General features: G+C 38.8%; 1 protein-coding gene across 1 annotated transcript in view; it reads left to right on the top strand.

Moving 5' to 3' along the window:
• SLC24A4 (solute carrier family 24 member 4) overlaps nt 1-20781 on the top strand; it is a 297207-nt gene that overhangs the window by 169833 nt on the left and 106593 nt on the right. The window contains exon 3 of the mRNA XM_072624485.1: nt 15735-15811. Coding sequence (XP_072480586.1) covers nt 15735-15811 — 77 coding nt within the window. The remainder of the gene's footprint in view (nt 1-15734; nt 15812-20781) is intronic.

Below are 20781 nucleotides of genomic sequence, written 5' to 3'. Positions count from 1 at the left end.
CAGAAAAGGGAAAAGAAATAAGACTATTGAAGGCTACTTTCTTGGAGAACAGGCATTTCCTCCCTTCCTTTCTGATGAGGAAGAACAATGCTTACCATCAGGCAAAGACACAGAAATCAAGGCTTCTGTGTCCCAGCCCACCCAATGGGCTCAGGCCATGGAAGAGCTCAAAAGGAATTTTGAAAATCAAGTTAGAGAGATGGAGGAAAAACTGAGAAGAGAAATGAGAGAGATGAAAGAAAAGCATTAAAAGCAGATCAGCTCCCTGCTAAAGGAGACCCAAAAAAATGTTGAAGAAATTAACACCTTGAAAACTAGCCTAACTCAATTGGCAAAAGAGGCTCAAAAAGCCAATGAGGAGAAGAATGCTTTCAAAAGTAGAATTAGCCAAATGGAAAAGGAGAGTCAAAAGCTCACTGAAGAAAATAGTTCTTTCAAAACTAGAATGGCACAGATGGAGGCTAAGGACTTTGCGAGAAAGTATGATATCACAGAACAAAGAGAGAAGAATTGAAAAATGAAAGATAATGTGAAATATCTCATTGGAAAAACAACTGACCTGGAAAATAGATTCAGGAGAGACAATTTAAAAATTTGGGGACTACCTGAAAGCCATGATCAAAAGAAGAGCCTAGGCATCATCTTCCATGAAATTATCAAGGAAAACTGCCCTGAGATTCTAGAACCAGAGGGCAAAATAAATATTCAAGGAATCCACAGAACACCACATGAAAGAGATCCAAAAAGAGAAACTCCTAGGAACATTGTGGCCAAATTCCAGAGTTCCCAGGTCAAGGAGAAAATATTGCAAGCAGCTAGAAAGAAACAATTCAAGAATTGTGGAAATACAATCAGGATAACACAAGATCTAGCAGCCTCTACGTTAAGGGATCGAAGGGCATGGAATAGGATATTCCAGAAGTGAAAGGAACTAGGACTAAAACCAAGAATCACCTACCCAGCAAAACTGAGTATAATACTTCAGGGGAAAAATTGGTCTTTCAATGAAATAGAGGATTTTCAAATTTTCTTGATGAAAAGACCAGAGCTGAAAAGAAAATTTGACTTTCAAACACAAGAATGAAGAGAACCATGAAAAGGTGAACAGCAAAGAGAAGTCATAAGGCACTTACTAAAGTTGAACTGTTTACATTCCTATATGGAAAGACAATATTTGTAACTCTTGAAACATTTCAGTATCTGGGAACTGGGTGGGAGTACACACATACACATGCACACACGCACACATACATAGAGGCAGAGTGCACAGAGTGAATTGAAGAGGATGGGATCATATCTTTAAAAAAAATGAAATCAAGCAGTGAGAGAGAAATATATTGGGAGGAGAAAGGGAGAAATTGAATGGGGCAAATTATCTCTCATAAAAGAGGCAAGCAAAAGACTCATTAGTGGAGGGATAAAGAGGGGAGGTGAGAGAAAAACATGAAGTCTACTCTCATCACATTCCACTAAAGGAAAGAATAAAATGCACACTCATTTTGGTAGGAAAACCTATCTCACAATACAGGAAAGTGGGGGACAAGGGGACAAGCAGGGTGGGGGGGATGATAGAAGGGAGGGCATGGGGAGGAGAATGCAATTCGAGGTCGACACTCATGGGGAGGGATAGGATCAAAAGAGAATAGAAGTAATGGGGGACAGGATAGGATGGAGGGAAATATAGTTAGTCCTATACAACACAACTATTATGGAAGTCATTTGCAAAACTACACAGATTTGGCCTATATTGAATTGCTTGCCTTCCAAAGGGAAGGGGTGGAGAGGGAGGGAGGTAAAGAAGTTGGAACTCAAAGTGTTAGGATCAACTGTAATGTTCTTACCACTAGGAAATAAGCAATACAGATAAAGGGGTAAAGAAAGCTATCTGGCCCTACAGGACAAAAGAGAAGACGGAGACAAGGGCAGAGAAGGATGATAGAAGAAAGAGTAGATTGGTCACAGGGGCAATTAGAATGCTTGGGTTTGGGAGGGAAGGGAGAAAAGGGGAGAAAATCTGTAACCCAAAATTTTGTGAAAATGAATGTTAAAAGTTAAATAAATAAATAAATAAATAAAAGAATAGAGAACACTAAATTAGTAGATTTGATACAGCTCAATACCTGCATATACCAGGTATAAAAAGACACCAGATGAAGCTGTCAAAAAAAATCATTTGTATAGATCAATTGATCTATTTTCAAGGTCTTTTAAAAAAAAAAAGTTTGAATTTCTGTCAATGAAAATAACTGCTTCATTATTAAAGACTTGAGATCAAAAAAAAAAAACCTTTATTCATCATAATCGAAGAAGTCATTTGGGAAGGAGTCAACAGAGAAAATTATTTCATTCCTTTCCTACCATCTTGGACAGATTCCCTTTTGCAAAGCTATGGATCTCATCTCTTAAGTAGTCAGAAAGTATGTATGAATTCTAAGAAAACAAAGTAAAATCAACTCTTTGTCCTCATCCATCAAACAACTGCCATCAGCCTTCCTCCAATCATTCCCTTTTGCCTTCATTCAGATCAATTTTGATCTAATTCTGGCTAAAAATATATGGATTATATTATATATTATAGATATTATGAAATTATATATACACTATATAATATTATATCTACATACATACATACATATCCACACACACACAAGTGTGTGTGTGAGTGTATGTGTAGTGGCCTGGAAACATGATCAATCATAAGTAGAAAGGATGAGATAATATTTAATAAAGATCTCATCCACTTGAGATTTTACTCACTACTATAGCAACCTCTAAAACCCAGTGAGGGTTTTAGAGGCAAGGGGTGGGAAAGGCAGTTTTCAGAAAGGATGACAATCACTTCACTTGCCAATTTTACCTTTACAGATTCCAAACACTTTCCCATATTGTTTAGCTTACTTGGTCCTCACTGCACCCCTATGATAGAGGCAATATTATTATACTCATTTTATAGCTGAGGAAACTGAGACTTAGAGAGTAAACAGTCTTGCCCATGGCCACATAGCTAAGAGAGAGAGGTGGGCATTGAAGCCAGGTCTTCTGACCACGAGGCTGGTGCTCTTTACACGTCATTGAACTTGGAGTTGCCAGACCTGAGTTTAAATTCCCTGCTCTGTTATTTACTATATATGTGACCTTGGATAAGTCCTCCTTGTACCTTAGTCCCCTCATTTGAAAAATCAGACACATCCTTCTACCACCACCCATCTTTTCCTACACTAAATAAAACATTAGTTAGTACAAGGTTTCTTAACCCTTTTTTAATGTCATAAACCCCTTTGGCAGCCTGGTAGAGCCTATGGGCTCCTTCTCAAAATAATGTTTTTAAATGCATAAAATACATAGAATTGCAAAGGAAACCAATTGTTATGTTGAAATACAGTTATTAAAATAATAAAACAAACAAATAAATTCACTGACCTTAGTTGAAGAACCCCTGGGTTAAAGCAGTATGGCGAAGTAGATAGAATGCTAGGTTTCCCTGACACCCACTAGCCAGGAGATCTTGGCCCAATCCTTTAATTTCCATCTGTTCCAGTAAACTTCAGATCTGAGTCACTAAGTCAATGGCCTAAGGACTTTACATTCTTAAAAACTGAGTGCCTTCCCCAAAGAGTTTTTGTTTTTATGAGTTATTTATATTTACCATTTTTTAAATTTTAAATAATTATTATGAAGATAAAATAGTATTGACCCCATGGATCACACTTGGAGAACCATTGCATTCATTAAAGATGGGCAGGTCGAGGGTGTTCCCATATGGAAAGTTCCCTATGTTACCTGATCCGTGGCCTGTTCAGGTAAGGGCAACAATGAAAATGCTGAGTAAAAAAACATAGTATATTTGCTTGATGGGTCTTTATTAACTAGATAGCATTGAAGGATTATACCCTATCTCCTGAAAGAGAAAGTAAAACAATAAGGCCATAGGAAGGTATGATGATGATGAATACCTATCAAGGAATTGCAAGCATAGGACCCAGATGCTCCAACGGCTTGATGGTGGGGTTTGGCAGAGTTTTAAAAATTTAGTTTTTTCTAATTTAAATTTTAAACTTAAATTTTAAAAACTTTTAAAATTTTAAAAATTATTTATTGGTTTTTGCATATTAGATCAAATGAGATAACATCCGCACATCTCTTTGTAAATTTCTATTGACTGTTATTAGCTATGTAAAGGCTAGTATCATTATCATAGTTCAATTGCCAGCCCCAATACGAATTCCACTTACTGACATTGATTAAGTTAATTAGTCTCTCTGAGCCTCTGTCATCTGGGAAATGAAGGGCATAAGTTTTCTGGCCTCTAGGAACTCTTTTGGTTCTAAACCTATATTCCTATGATTTTCAATCTTTTCAGCAGACTGCATCATTGAATGGTTGGTCTCGTGTTTCTCATTACTAGTGATAGTGTCAAGAAGAAATCCCATTGCCCATCAATTGGGGACTGGCTGATTGTAATGGAATACTATTGTGCTATAAGACATGATGAGCAGAATCTCAGAAAAACATGGAGAGACTTAAATGAACTAAGGCAGAATGAATTGAGTAGAACCAGGAGAACATTGTACACAGTAACAGTAATATTATATAATGAACAATTGTGAATGACTTTGCTCTTTTCAGCAGTACAGTGATCCTAGACAATCCTAAAGGACTCATGATAAAAAACGTGCTATCCACCTCCAGAGAAAGAACTGGTGACATCTTAATACATATTGGAACATAATATTTCTTTCTTTCTTTTTCTTATTTTCTTCCTTCTTTTCTTTTTCCTTCTTTTTCTTTTTTTGGTTTGAGTTTTCTTCTACAAAATGACTAATGGAAATGTGTTTACATGATTGCACATGTGTATAACCTATATCAGATTACTTACCATCTCAGGAAGGGGAGGGGAGGGAGCTATAGAATTTGGAAGTCAAAACATTTTTTTAATTAATTTATTTAACTTTTAACATTCATTTTCACAAAATTTTGGGTTCCAAATTTTCTCCCCATTTCTCCCTTCCCTCCACCCCAAAACACCAAGCATTCTAATTGCCCCTATCACCAATCTGCCCTCTCTTCTATCATCCCTCTCAGCCCTTGTCCCCATCTTCTCTTTTGTCCTGTAGGGCCAGATAACTTTCTGTACCCCATTACCTGTATTTCTTATTTCCTAGTAGCAAGAACAATACTCGAGAGTTGTTCCTAAAACTTTGACTTCCAACTTCTCTTCATCCCTCCCTCCCCTCCCATTCCCTTTGGGAAGGCAAGCAATTCAATATAGGCCATATCTGTGTAGTTTTGCAAATGACTTCCATAATAGTCATGTTGTGTAAGACTAACTATATTTCCTTCCATCCTATCCTGCCCCCCGTTGCTTCTATTCTTTCTTTTGATCCTGTCCCTACCCAAGAGTGTTGACTTCAAATTGCTCCCTCCTCCCACTGCCCTCCCTTCCATCATCCCCCCCACCCTGCTTATCCCCTTCTCCCCCACTTTCCTGTATTGTAAGATAGGTTTTCATATCAAAATGAGTGTGCATTTTATTCCTTCCTTTAGTCGAATGTGATGAGAGTAAGTTTCATGTTTTTCTCTCACCTCCCCTCTCTTTCCCTCCACTGAAAAGTCTTTTGCTTACCTCTTTTATGAGAGAAAATTTGCCCCATTCCATTTCTCCCTTTCTCCTCCCAATATATTTCTCTCTCACCGCTTGATTTCATTTTTTTAAGATATGATCCCATCCTATTCAATTCACTCTGTGCTCTCAGTCTCTCTTTGTGTGTGTGTGTGTGTGTGTGTGTGTGTGCATGTAATCCCACCAACTACCCAGATACTGAAAAGTTTCAAGAGTTAAAAATATTGTCTTTCCATGTAGGAATGTAAACAGTTCAACTGTAGTAAATCCCTTATGACTTCTCATTGCTGTTTAGCTTTTCATGCTTTTCTTCATTCTTGTGTTTGAAGGTCAAATTTTCTTTTCAGCTCTGGTCTTTTCATCAAGAATGCTTGAAAGTCCTCGATTTCATTGAAAGACTATTTTTTCCCCTGAAGTATTATATTCAGTTTTGCTGGGTAGGTGATTCTTGGTTTTAGTCCTAGTTCCTTTGACTTCTGGAATATCCTATTCCATGCCCTTCTATCCCTTAATGTAGAAGCTGCTAGATCTTGTGTTATCCTGATTGTATTTCCACAATATTTGAATTGTTTCTTTCTAGCTGCTTGCAATATTTTCTCCTTGACCAGGGAACTCTGGAATTTGATCACAATGTTCCTAGGAGTTTCTCTTTTTGGATCTCTTTCAGGCAGTGATTGGTGGATTCCTTGAATACTTATTTTGCCCTCTGGTTCTAGAATCTCAGGGCAGTTTTCCTTGATAATTTCATGAAAGATGATGTCTAGGCTCTTTTTTTGATCATGGCTTCCAGGTAGTCCCATAATTTTTAAATTGTCTCTCCTGAATCTATTTTCCAGGTCAGTTGTTTTTCCAATGAGATATTTCACATTCTCTTCCATTTTTTCATTCTTTTGGTTTTGTTTTGTGATTTCTTGGTTTCTCATAAAGTCATTAGCCTCCATCTGTTCCATTCTAATTTTGAAAGAACTATTTTCTTCAGTGAGTTTTTTAACCTCCTCTTCCGTTTGGCTAATTCTGCTTTTTAAAGCATTCTTCTCCTCATTGGCTTTTTGAACCTGTTTTGCCAATTGAATTAACCTATATTTCAAGGTATTATTTTCTTCACCATTTTTTGGGTCTCCTTTAGCAAGGTGTTGACCTGCTTCTCATGCTTTTCTTGCATCTCTCTCATTTCTTTTCCCAGTTTTTCCTCCACCTCTCTAACTTGATTTTCAAATTCCTTTTTGAGCTCTTCCATGGCCTGAGTCCACTGAATATTTATTCTGGATGTTTGGGATACAGAAGCCTTGACTGCTGTGTCTTTCCCTGATGGTAAGCATTGTTCTTCCTCATCAGAAAGGATGGGAGGAGATATCTGTTCACCAAGAAAGTAACCTTCTATGGTCTTGGGTTTTTTTTTCCCTTTTTTGAGCATTTTCCCAACCAGTTGGGTCCTTTGACTTTTGGGTCCTTTGTCAAGAGTAGGGTATACTCTGGAAATCTGTGAGATCTCAGTTCCTCTGAGGTGGCACGATCAAGCGTGTCTGGATGCAGAGAGGGATTTTTATGCCCAGAATCTTAGCATTTACCTCTCCACAGCCACCTGGCCTCTATTTCTGCTAAGTCAACACTGGGGGCTGGTTTTCAGATAAGCTGGATGGGCAGGGCCACCATTCAGTGTGAGACAAAGACCAGCTCAGCCAGGGCCTCCACCCAGGGCTGAGGTAAGACTCAGCTCTTCAATGCCCCCAGGGTTTTTTACACTCCAACAATGGAGCTTCCGTATGGGCTGCTGTGCTGCCTCTGTGGCTGCTGCCTGCTGCCAGAGCTATGGGAAAGCCCTTCTTCCTTCCTGGCCAGCTGATAAAACCACATCACTGAACTTTGGCACCTGTGGTTTGAGGGATCTGAGGACGTGTTACTGGGACTGGAGATTCTGCCCCCACGGTGTCCTCCTCCCAGAGGCTCATCCTGCCGTGCTGCTCGGCCAAAGCTAGGCTGGGCTCTGCGCTTGGCTCCGTGTCCTGGTGCAACCGACGTTTCTGTGGGCCTTTCAGGTCACCGTGGGCTGGAAATCTCCTCCACTCTGTTGTTCTCCACTTCTGCTGCTCCAAAATTTGTTGAGAGTCCCTCTCTACAGGTATTTTATGGGCTGTGGGGAGGACTCTGCGTAAGTGTGTCTTTCTACTCCACCATCTTGGCTCCACTCTCTATTATGAGATTTTTAAACAAGGTGTTGTAGAGCGCAAGACTCAGGTAGGAGGCTTGAACAATTGGCTGGACAAGGTCCCCTTCATATGGCGTATTAACTGTGCAAAATTTCCTGAGAAACAGGCTCCTGCTACCTCTGTAGGCAACTAACACTCCTCCTTTTCTCTCTTCCTCTCCAAAAAGAGGGAAGTCAAAACATTTTTAAAAGAATGTTAAAAATTGTTTTTTCATGTCATTGGGAAAAATAAAATATTATTTACAAAAGAAGTAGTATGAAAATGTTGTTGTCTTAAGAGGTTTGCAGATATCTTCTTGGCAGACTACCCTGAGTCAGATAGGCCACTGAAATGTGGAATTTATCCGACCTAAGAGTAAGAAGATGCATAATCTAGCATAGAAGTGTCAAAAACATGGCCCACAAGCCACCTGCGGCCTCCAACATTCCTGGGTGCAGTCAGAACCAGATTAAAATATAAATGGGAAATATTTAACAAAATAAATACAAATACAAAAAGCATAAACAGTATTACATTTTAAAAGTAAGTCAATATGCTGCCTACAAGGGTTCTTGTGTATGGTTTAGTGGTCCCTCTTTCCTTCTGAAATTAATCTAGCAAGCATCAAATCATATCTAGAAGGAACCTTTAGTGATCATCTATCTCCATTCTCCCTTTTTACTGTCAGAGAAGCTAAGACCCTAGAGAGATGACTTGATCAAACAGTAATTTGTAATTACTAGTAATTACAAATTAAGTATACTAATTAATTACCAGTAATAGATAGTAATACATAACAAAGGTAGGATTCTGACCCCAATCTTCTCTCTCTCTCCACTACAAGTCTACTGCACACACATTCTGCTCTGATCTATACAAATGTGCCCTTTAACAGTGAAGGGGAAATGTCTATGGAGGACTTTGCTTCTCCACTCATCGTGTTAGACCGTATATCCATCTTGTCCCTGGTGATGGACCCATCACTTTATGTTAAGGAAATATGACTTTAAATTACAAAACTGATTTGGAGTACATCTAAATTAGTACCATCTATTTCAAAAGATTCCACTTGGGGGACCATAAATTTATTTTGGTTATCAGATCCAGTCGGAAAGTCACACACAAATCCATTCTTATTTCTTTATGATTATGCCTTCTGTTGCCCCCCAAAAAAATTGATTAAGAACCTTTGATCAGGTCTAATCTACTCATTTTACAGAGGAGGACAACTGAAGGTCCATAAAATTGACCTGATCAGCTGGATTTAGCTAATGTCCTGTGCCCCAACCCAAGGACTCAGAGATTTCTCTAGCATTGTTAGGTCTAGAAAGCACTTTCCTCACAACAACCCCACAAGATAGATGGCAAAAGTGTTCATTTCCTCCAATGTATATCCATGGAAACTGAGTCTCAGAGAGGTGAATATGCCTACAATCCTACAATCAGTAATTGTCAGAGCTGGAATTTGAGGTTCCCAAGTTTTTAAATCCACTGCTCTTTTTACACATCCACTCAGCCTTTGTATTTAGTTTAAGATCATGTTTCTTGCACACCAGCTTTCTATGTGTAGACCATGAGGAAAGGGTAAAGCTCTAGGTCTGACTTCTGCCCTATTACTGTGAGATAGAGTCCATTTTCTGGGAGAATTTTGCCTCCATTCTTCATAAATTTTTCAATGATGAATGTCTTGACCTTTGCCCCTAAGGGAAATGAAGATGAGAACTGAGGGAGTGTGGATTCCTGAAATAGCCATTAACCATTCCATCTCAGCCTCGTCTTCCTCCTTGTTCTGTCTGCAGCCAGTCCTAATAGCAGGATCAGATGGGCTTTGTTCTCTCACTGGAATATTTGTTTTCCAATCGCAAAAGAATAATCTCTCTGAGCCAGCTTCCCCGCTTCTTCTTTGCACTCAGCTCCCACCTCCCCACTCCCAACCATAATTGATGCTGGCATGAAGGCTCGTCCCAGTTACTTTCAAAGCTGATGTGACTGATGGCTTAAGGTGTGCTTACATGCAACCGAGGTTCATAGTTGAAATTACATCACCTTGTCTCTGGATAAGCATCTTTGAGATGCCACCCCAGTTCTCCACTTGAGCCCTAGGGGACTTCTTTCCAACAGGCTTTGAGAAAAGGAAGGCTTTCTTTAGGAATCTGAGATAAAATCCCATTGTCCTTTTAAATTTTAATGTGCCTGACCCAACCACTCCCCAGTTTGGGATTTCCTTTCTCCTTTCAACTCTGTGTCCCTTACTTTTAGAGTTTCATTTTTTTTTTTTAATGCTCCTGGTCTAACTTTTTCATTTTAAAGACCAAAAAAGAGAGCATAGGATAGTTGGAAAGAATGCAGTGCTTATTAGATCACAAATTAATTGTGTGACTTTAACTGGGCAAATCAATTATATTATTTCTCTGAATCTCCTTACTTTATCTCTTGTGGGTAGAATGGAAGGAGAATCCTTTCAAATGACAGTGGGTGGAGCCAGTAAATGAATGAAAAGCATTTATTAAGTGTTTACCAAACCTGCTCAAAAGTTGTGCTAGATGTTCTAAATGCTGGATCATATAAATAATAAAAACAGCAGTTCCTTCTTTCAAGGAGCTCATGTTCTAATAGGAGGAGAAAACACACGTAAGAGGTTTCCACTGTACATTAGATGGAAAGGCCCCATAGGGTACAATTCAAAGGAGAAAGTAATGCTGCTCCTAATAATATTTTTCCACTGATAAAATCATATCCATTTAAAAGTGACAGCTGAGTCAATTAACAGTGCCTAAGGACTTTGATGCTGGGAACTTTATTTTCCTAGTGTTCAGTAACTGTGGCTGCTATGGAGACCAGGGCTGCAGTACCTACAGAAGCAATTGCCAGGTCCCATCTCCACCAGGGTTGATTCTCTGAATGATGGATGCCAAGGTTATGCTGGAATCAGATCAGTGATCTGGGAGAGAAGAGAGCACTGCTATTCCTGGGACTTTGAATCTTGAGTTCTAGGCAGTCTGCATCAAGCTCTGAAGAGGGGTGATGGTCACAGTGGTGGCAGTGATTTGATTTGTCTGGCATATCCTTTTTCTCCTTCATCGTGCCTTGGTGCTTCAGGTAGGCTGGTATGCCTCTCCTGTGGGTTGACTATTGGTCAGGGTTGGGGTTGGCTGGCTTCTTCTGTGTAATGTTCAGGGGAGGCCTCCCTCCCCTGAATGACAGATGCAAGTGCTAACTGGGAAACAAGGCTATTGGTCTGGGTCAGGAGGGAGGAAGGGGAATGCTGGGATTCTCAGGGCTCTCAGGCTGACTGGCCCATCAACGGCAAGTTGATCAGTGGTTGGTGTTTTGGTGAGGACCAAATAGATGACTCCTAAGTGCCCGTCCTAATAAAAGAGTCCATGAGTCTCTTTCTAAACTGAAGCCTCAAGTGACTGCCATAAGATGTCACAGAAAGCTAATGATAGAACTGGTACTAGAATACAGGCATGCATTTCCAAGGAAGGTAAAATAAGATAGGAAACATGGAAAAAGAAGGGAATGCTATATGCAAAGTCAGGAAACCTGAGTTTGTTTCCCTACCTCAGATATTGACCTAATGTTTGATCCTAAGCAGTTCACTTAACCTCCTAGAGACTCAGTTTCCTCAAGGATAAAATGGAAATAATAACTTTATCATTTATCTAGTGAGGTTGTTGTGAATAAAATGCTTTATAAACTTTAGAGTACTATAAAAATGTGAGTTAAAATTCCCAGCCCAATGTTCCTTATTTTATTTTCCCTAGAAATCAGCTTTTATTTTCAGTTAAATGACAGATTGGTTTGGTGTCAATATCAGTGGGAAGAAGGAGCCATGAGACCTAGCCTATTTCTATGTTTTCACTGGATGTCTCCCATACTCGAATGCCTTCTCTCCTCATCTCTGCCTCCTGCCTTCCCTAGCTTCTTCCAGGTCTCAGCTGAAGTCACACATTCTGCAAGAAATCTGTTTTAGTCCACCTCGACCTTAGCTCCTTCCCTCTGGGATTACACAGTTTATCCTGTATATATCTTGTTGGCACATTGTTGTTGGCATGTTGTCCCTCCTGATAGACCATAAGTTCCTTGAGAGCAGGGACTATCTTTTGCCTTTCTTTGTATCTCCAGTGCTTGGCAGAGGCTTGGCACATAGTACCTGCTTAATGAATGCTTATTGACTGTTGACTGACATATATTGTTGAGTATTACTTGTCTAATATCTCTGTTCGCATCTAATTATTTCTTCCCCATGATTTCTTTTGTTGTTTCATGTTTTATTAATGTGCTTTATTTACATTGCTAACAGTTCCCAGTAGCATCTCCCATCCATGTAGCATCCTCTCTTTGTTTAAGAAAAACAAGCTAATACATATCTTAACAGCACATAATGTGTGATGTACGTTAAGTCCATTTTCCTTTCTACTGGGAGAAGAGAGATATAACCCTTCTGGAATCAAGACTGGTCATCACACTGATCTACATTCTCATGTCTTTGAATGTTGTTTTTCTTAATAATTCTGTAGTCGTTTTATTTTTGTGACTGTATTGGCAGTGAGATGTGGAATACCACTGCTTCCTCAAGACTAAAAATTGTATTACAGAGAGGGCAATGGAAAGATGTATTTTTGGTGGGTAGGTGCAGCCTGCAAAATACAATCAATGAAAGACAACCAAAGAAGGACATGAGTACAGAATGTCATAACAGAATGATAGTAGAAAAAAAATGAACTATTGTAGTCACTTATGGCAAGAGTGAAAGATACAGGTGGGTAGCCAGAAGGCACCATTGGGACCCTGGCAGTAAGAGGAGAAATAGGAAATGGCAAAAGCAGGAGAAAGTGAAGAAACCTCATGGACCTTAGGTGCATTGAACCTTAGGGAAAGCATGGATGAGGGTTGCACAGGATGGGCAAGCATGAATGTGTTGCATTCTGTGCCATTGGAGAGGGCTCCCAAATCAATGGGATGACAGACCTGTTTGAGTATTGTGAACACATGCATATTGGTATCCTGTTTCCACTTACTTTAATCTGTATCTGTGAACAGAAGTCTTCCCAGGTTTCTCTAGTCATTATATTCATCATTCTTCATATCTTTATAATATGCCATTATATTCACGTACACAGGTGTGCAGCTATTCACCAGAATAGTCATGTACTTTGTTTTCAATCTTTTGCTGCTACTAAAAGTAATGTTATAATTAATTTGGTATACGGGACCTTTCCCTCTGTTTATGATCCCCTTAGAATATAAGGCCAGTTGCATCATCACTTGGACAAAGTATACATGTAATTTAGTCCCTTTTCTAGTATAATTGTTTCAAATTGTTTTCCAGAGTGTTTGGATCAATTCATAGTTCCACTCACAGTCTATTAATGCTCCTGAGTTCCCACAGACCCTCCAACATCCACGTCTCTTTTGACTACATCCATGCTGCCAGCATTTGATAAACCAGTGATCAGCTTTCACATTAAGTTGGAGGTATATGAAAATCTGAGAAACCTTGACTTGGATCAGTTTAAATTCACATATCCCAAACTTCTGAATTATTTCATGCAAAAAAAAAAATCCCAGCTGCAAGGCATGAAAAGCTTTTTAGTGTTGAAGGAAAATGCATTTGTAAGCTCTCTCTCTCTTTCTCTCTCTCTCTCTCTCTCTCTCTCTCTCTCTCTCTCTCTCTCTTTTTCTCCCTCTCTCCTCCCCTTCTCCCACCTGTAATCCCTGAAGAACAGAGAAATTTTTCAATTAAATTATGTCCTTGCGCTGACAAAAACAATTCTGCTAAAGTAGCACCATTATAACATTGGGAAAAGATATATATATATTTCATTAAAAAACAGTGTGTTACAATGGGGGGGAGTGGAATCATTACACTGGTAATAAGAGGATCTGAGTTGGAGTTCTAACTCTGTGACTGTGAAGTCCTTTCTTTTCTTGAAGTCTCAGTCTTTTTGTCTGTAAAACAGGAATGATAATGCCCATGCTGCTTACAACGCATCAATGCTGTAAATGTCAAATGAAGTGTTTGTGGAGATGGTTTGTAGCCTATAAAGTCCTAAAAAATGTAAGGTATTATTTCTTATCATTTCAAGTAAGAACATTTTTTGGGAGTGGGTGGGTACGGAACTTCCTGTTTCTCCTTTTTCCTTTTTTTTTTTTTTTTTTTTGAAGTCTTACAGACACCTCTTGGTTTTACTTCATATTCATTTCCACTCACTCAATGAGCCTCCCATTAAAATAAAGAGAAGCATCTTTGCAAAACCAACCAGGATAGCAAGTGCATCTGAGAGCATCTGCAACATTCTGCACCAAGATTTCACCGCCCTGTTGTAATGCTTGTCTTTTCAATGGGTAGGGAAGGGACTGGAGAGTAGAAAAGAATTTAGAACTGAAAAAAGGAAGGAAGGAAAAGGAAATGAAACTCTAGTTAGAATCATGCAAGACAGGCAGGAGCAGTGAAGAAAAAATTATTGAAATAGAATTTACTGAAAAGCAAAAATAATGGCTTGTCAAACAATAATAATAATATATCCTAAAAAACTGAAAACAAATGAACTTCAAGAAAATAAAGGAACTTTAAATTTTAAAAGAGTCTACCCCTTGACCAAAGAAAGGATGGAGGTGTATTTCCTCATCTCCTCTCAAACGCCAAGTTCAATCATTATGGTTTCATTTTAGTATTCTTTCGTTTACAATATTGTAGTCATGGATATTGCCCATCTTGTTCTGATTATTTCCCTTTGCCTCAGTTCAGACAAGTCTTGGCCTTACTTCTCTGATTTCTTCAGTCATTGTTTCATACAACACAATATTATCCTATTACATCCATATTCCACAGTTTATTCAAACACTGCCTTACATCAGAATGCCCATGAGGGCATTCACTTTTGTGCTTCCAGGAAAAGCACTGCCATCAATATTTTGATAAATATCACCCTTCTTTAAGTCTTTGACATCCTCACGGGTATTTGTCCAGCAGCAGGATCTCTGGGTCAAAGGGCATGAATAGTTTAGTGACTTCTCTCACATAAGTCCACATTATTTTTCAGAAGGGTTTTGTTGATATTTGAATGCTGAAAGAGTATTTGTCTGCCTGGGTTTCCACAGCTTTGAGTAGGAAAATAATCCTGTGACTTTCATAGTCTTATTCTCCCAAGCAAAAGAATGATAACTACTTTGAGGAGCATCCTCCAGGATCCATTGTTTCCAAAATGCTTAAAAGGGCAAGGTGGTAGATAGACTGATGGCTAGAAGTGATCCCCAGGGATTGCATTTAGTTCTGAAACAGCTTCATAAAAAAAATGGAATTTTGAAATTAGATCCCTCAAAAGGCCTTGCACATTTAATAAATGTTTTAATGCATGAATTTTAAAGAAACTTTTGTATTTTAAAAAATATAGTGATAAATCTGTGTGTTTAGCAAATACTTATCTCCTGATTTGTCTTTCTTGAAAATCTGAGCTTTTATGTTCATTCATTCATTGTTTGAGCATTTATTAAGCTTCTGCTATGTCCCAGGTCCTAGAAGAAGATACAAAGAATAAGGCATTGATCCTGCCCTACAACCTTAAAATGGGAGATGAGGCACATACACAGTAGCCATAATTCAAAATACATTATAAGAACATCTAAAAACTTTCTGTTGAGTTTCCCTTAAAGAAGGTGCGCCTGTTATGTGAAATATTGTAATATAACCGAGTTACTGACCTCCAAAAAGTTAAAGCTCTCCACAGATATCTTTTGATTATCCACCATATTCTAGGAGAGGGTATGGGCTTATTCCTAGTTGTTCGGTTTAGCCAAGCGTGTAAATCCAAGCTTTGATTGTCATGATCAGACCACAATATACACTTATTCTTCAGATCTTGTATGGGGGTGGCAATTTGGGGCCTCTTATTCTCACCAAGTTCTCTTTTCTTCTCTTTCAGCAATCCATGAGTTTCCCACAGATTTGTTTTCCAATAAAGAACGGCAGCATGGAGCAGTCTTGCTACACATTCTTGGAGTAAGTTAACAATTTTACTTTAGTATGAGAGATGGAAGGGCAAGGAGAAGAGGGGAAGGAATTTCATCCTGTTTTGGATAGGACACAGTGCAGGACAAACTCCTGGTGAGAGTCATTTCAAAACAAGGTTCAATGTTTAACACCTAAATTACACTATCACCCTTCCTTCTCCAAGAGTACCAATGAAATCATGAGGGGGATATCTTGATTTGCAAGTGAATTTGGATTTAAGTGAGTCAGAGCTGCCCAGAGTCATCAGTCTCACTGTCTTCTCCATGGCCATCAAAGTCTAGTGGCAAGACAGAAGTCATGAGAGCTGGCAATGACTTGGGATACATTGGTAACCTTGGCCTTAATAAATAAAGCCCAGACTAACTTTCTCTGACCATCCAAGGCCATTAATAAAGATGTGCCTAAGAAATGAAAAATTTACCCTATATTTTTCACAGAAAAACTTAGGTGGAAATGTGTTTTGCATGACTACACATGTATAACCAATGTAAAATTGCTTGCCTTCTCAATTGGGAGGGAGGGGAACAAGGGAAAGAGCTCAGAATCTGAAAAAAAAATGTTAAATTGTTTTGCATTGCAATTGGGAAAAAATAAACTATCAAATGAGATTTTTTAAAAAAATACAATTTTACCCTAACTAGAAGGAAACACAGACAAATAAGACAACCTTGACAGTTATACATTGAATTTTTATATATTTAAAAGAAAAAGCAAACTGCATAAAAGAGATGGACAATTTGATGTACTATCCAGTTTTCTTCACCTACCTTATTACAAAATATTAATTTTATTTGGGGGTTGTTAAATTCAATTTTTTCTTTATTAAATCCTAAGCTAGCCAAAATTGTTTCAATAGAATAACAGCTGGAAGTGGCTTGGTCTGGCAAGAACATGAACATAAAGTGTTCTAAAATTGAACCCAAAGGTTTGGGGATTAGTCATTCTTTTTGTTCCATCTGCATTTGTGAAGATAATCTGGAGTTAATTATATTTGTGTATACTGTTTGTATGCTTCGAAGGAATTATATAGTCAATGTATCAGGCACTGAATTTGGCATCAAGACAAGTTCAAGGTCTAGCACAGTTAAGCCTATCACTGTGGGCCTGCCATTTGATCTCTGAGTCTCAGTTTTCTCATCTGTAAAATGAGGGTGATAATTAACCTTTCATTACCTACCTCAAGTAATGTAAATTGCAGTTCCCAGTCTCACGGAAGTGCTATGATCTGTATCCTAAACCTCTGTTTTCTATATTCTAACATTCTATAGCCTAGAATTCCTTCCAACTCTAACATTCTGATTCTGTTACTGCTTTGTTTTTTTTCTTAGACCAAAGTGCATGTGCCCTCAATGACCTCAAGAAATCTATAATGACATTTTGGTTTTTAGTGTCAAAAACCAATCATTCTGATCCTTGTTAAGGATTTAATGTTGCTCCTAAATTGAAATGCAGATTTTTTTTACTAGCCTAGGATTTGAATGCACATGAGAAATATAGATGTGTCTTGCTTTGGGCTATATTCTATTCCTGACAATGTGCAAGATTTTTGTAAATTAAACCATCTTTTAGGTATACACAAGAGTTCATTATAAGGACCTTGCAGTGAATCCCTCTTGCAACATGAATATATCAGTTAATTTACCACCAATGTATTTGTTAAATCATATTACTTTGTCTTCATTTTCTTAAAATGAATTATGCACAGTGAATTTGAGCCTCTGTATACAGAGGAAGCTGAAGAATATGTGTTGGAGGTGGGGAGGGAAGCAGGGAATTTGGAGTCAAAAGACTTAGAAGCTAATCCCAACTGTACTGCTGACTGGTTGCATGACTTTGAGCAGGTCACTATACTTCTGTGGGCCTCAGTTTCTCCATCTGTAAGATGAATTATTCAAGCTTTAATATCTATCACTAAGAGAATCTTTGATGTTCTGTGCTTCTAAGATCCTCTGCCCATCCCAGTGCCTTTCTGTAGCTCTATCAGACTTTAAGATCATTAATGGAGGATTTCTAAGAAGAATTTTTTGGGGAGAAGGGAGAAACTTATGGTGATGGGAAAGTGAGGAGAAAGAACAAATGTCTCATTTACTGATTGTTAGACCAGAGCTAAACCACCTCAAAGTCTTGGATGCACAAAAATAATAATTTGTGAAATTTCAATTAAAAGGACAAAATAATGAAAATTGATGCTTTCCTAGGAAATCTATTCTGATTCCTTTTTGAGAGGCCAATCAACTAATTAGGTGGTATAGTGATAGAGCACCAGGCCTGGAGCCAGGAAAACCTGAGTTCAAATCCACCCTCAAACACTATCTGTATAATCCTGAGCAAGTCACTTAACCCTGTTTGCCTCAGCTTCCTCACCTGTAAAATGAGCTGGAGAAGGAAATGACAAACCACTCCAGTACTTGTACCAAGAAAACACAAAATGGAGTCATGAAGAGTCTTAAATGACTGAATAGCAAGGTCAGTTAATTATCTAATTGAGTTATATTTCTATTTTCAAATGGTCTGAGACTTGCTCATTGCCCATCTTTCCACATTGCATCTTAACCTGGGTTCAGTGCTCCAGGATATCTGTGAGTAATTTCTATATTGTTCAGGAAGGTCCAGTGAACAAGGAAAAGATTCACCATCTCCTTTTAAGTCTTCAGTTTTGTGTTAGGGGAAGTGGTGGTTTGTGGTCAAAAGCATACTTGCAAACCACGAAATCAACTTTCTCCCTGGCACTAAAATTTCTTTTTCTGTCTTCTCCTATCAGCAAGATTGTCACATCCTCTCTGTGTAGAAAGGAAAGATTTCTCTATAGGGCCTAAGGGTTTCAATAGAAAGGATGATGGAAGAGCAATGAAACGAATTTTGCAAGCCAGGAAAACAGCATAATACAATGGTAAGATTGGTGGATGTGATGTCAGAGGCCATGAGTTCCTTGGGCAAAGCATTCCGTAAGATTCAGTTTTCCCATCTGAAAATAAGGGGTTTGGAATATATGCTTCTGAAATTACCTTCTAGTTCTAAATCTGTGCTCCTGTGTTTATGCTTTGCCTGGGTGCTTCCCCCAAGGATTTCCCTAGGTTAAAACCATCAAGCTGAAGTTAATTGCACTGCCTCTCAGATACAACATTTAAGGAATCCAGATAAAGAAAAGGCTGCTGATATATTTTTTAACTGAAACAGTGGTGAAACAGTTTCTAGTGTGAGCAAAGGGAGTGAAAACAGCCGTGCTAAGGGGTTTTGAATATGCAACCAGAGCATATGGGTTTAAATCCTGTGCTTAATCTGACATCTGTGTGACTTTAAGTGAGGTACTTTACCTCTGGTTCTCCCCTCTCTCCTTTGTAACATGAAGAAGCTTTCCAGATGTTTTCTAAGGTCCCTTTTAGCTCTAACACCAATGAGGGCTGGGGAGAGACCCAGGAGAGAGCAGTGGCACCGTCCTGGACCTTTCCCCCACCTTATGTCATTACTGCAATGGGTGGGATTGTTCAGAGGCATCTGTCACTTTGGAGATGAGACTTATAGCTCCAACATAGTCAGGCACACTCAGTGTGCACCAGAATTGGAGGAATAAATGATGAGGAAAGCTGAGGTCAGATCTTTCTTCGAGTTATATGTCTCTTAAAATAGTTGAGTTTACTGCTACATGCTGATCCGTAGGATCAGAGAATCTTAGAGCTGGAAAGCACAGGTGCAATGGTAAATTTTAACGACCAGCCCTTCCTCTCCCTCTTCCAGGAAAGAACCCCACAGGACACACCTTTTAGTTTAATCTGTATTATTTGCATTTGCTCTATCACTTACGTCTAGACAGTCCATAAAACAATAAATTAATAAAACAACAAATTAAGCCCTGATTTGAGGCATTTACTGAAAAGCACTGAAAAGTTAACAACTGGCCTGGCCAACTCCAGTTGGTTCCAGCACACCCCTTATTGGAAGAGATTTCAGAGGTCATCTAATCCAGTCCATATGGCACACATCTGCCTTGTGATTCAGGACCACCAGGAATGTTGAACTCATGACCTCTAAGGTATCCCATTCTTTTTATGGATAATATCTTTTTATTATTAGGAAGATTAAGCTGATTTTTCTGCCCCCTTACAATTTCTGCCTATTTTTTCCTATTCTTTTACTTTTTGAGGTAGTGAGGGTACAATGGAAGAAATATTAAATTTGGAGTCAAAATTTGTTGTTGTTCAGTCATGTCTGACTCTTCCTGACCCCATTTGGGGTTTTCTTGGCAAAGATGCTGAAGTGGTTTGCCTTTCCTTCTCCAGCTCATTTTACAGATGAGCAAACTGGGGCAAACAGGGTTACGTGACTTGCTCAAGGTCACACAGCCTATGAGGCCAAATTGGAACTCAAGTTCTCTTGATTCCACAGCTGGTGTTCTATCCACTGTGCCACTTAGATGTCCTGACTGCCCTTTAGGTGACTGATGTTTTAATGCTCTATTGAGAAGCCAGGCTTTGATGACATAGGAGCAAATGGTCATAGAATTTGATCTAGGGAAGACCTTATCCATCCTTTAATCCATGGGTTCTGAATCTTGGGTTCATGGAACTCCATAGCAATTTCATGAGGTCATGAACTTGGATGGGGAAAAACGCATTTTTATTTTCATTTACCTTTGTAATCTTATCTATTTGATTTTATGCATTTCAATGCATTTTTCTGAGAAGGGGTGATACATTTCACCAGATTGTCAGAGGGATCCATGATACAAAAGATAAGATGGACTCCTACTTTTAAAAATGGGTAAGCACTATAGCCCAGAGAGAAGTGCCTTGCTGCTCAAGGTCACATAGCTAATTAATGTCAGAGCTGGAACGAGATCCCAGGGTCTCTTGGCTCCTGAGTTAATGCTCTTTCCCCGCTATACCCCACTGCATCCCATTTACATGTCTCCACATATTTTAAATAAGGGGTAAGATCACATGTCACTTCAAAAGATATTA

The sequence above is a fragment of the Notamacropus eugenii genome, chromosome 7 (assembly GCF_028372415.1).
Source record: "Notamacropus eugenii isolate mMacEug1 chromosome 7, mMacEug1.pri_v2, whole genome shotgun sequence".
In the NCBI taxonomy this organism is placed as follows: Eukaryota; Metazoa; Chordata; class Mammalia; order Diprotodontia; family Macropodidae; genus Notamacropus; species Notamacropus eugenii.
The sequence above is the reverse complement of the archived record's forward strand: the minus strand, read 5'-3'. Positions and strand labels throughout refer to the sequence as shown.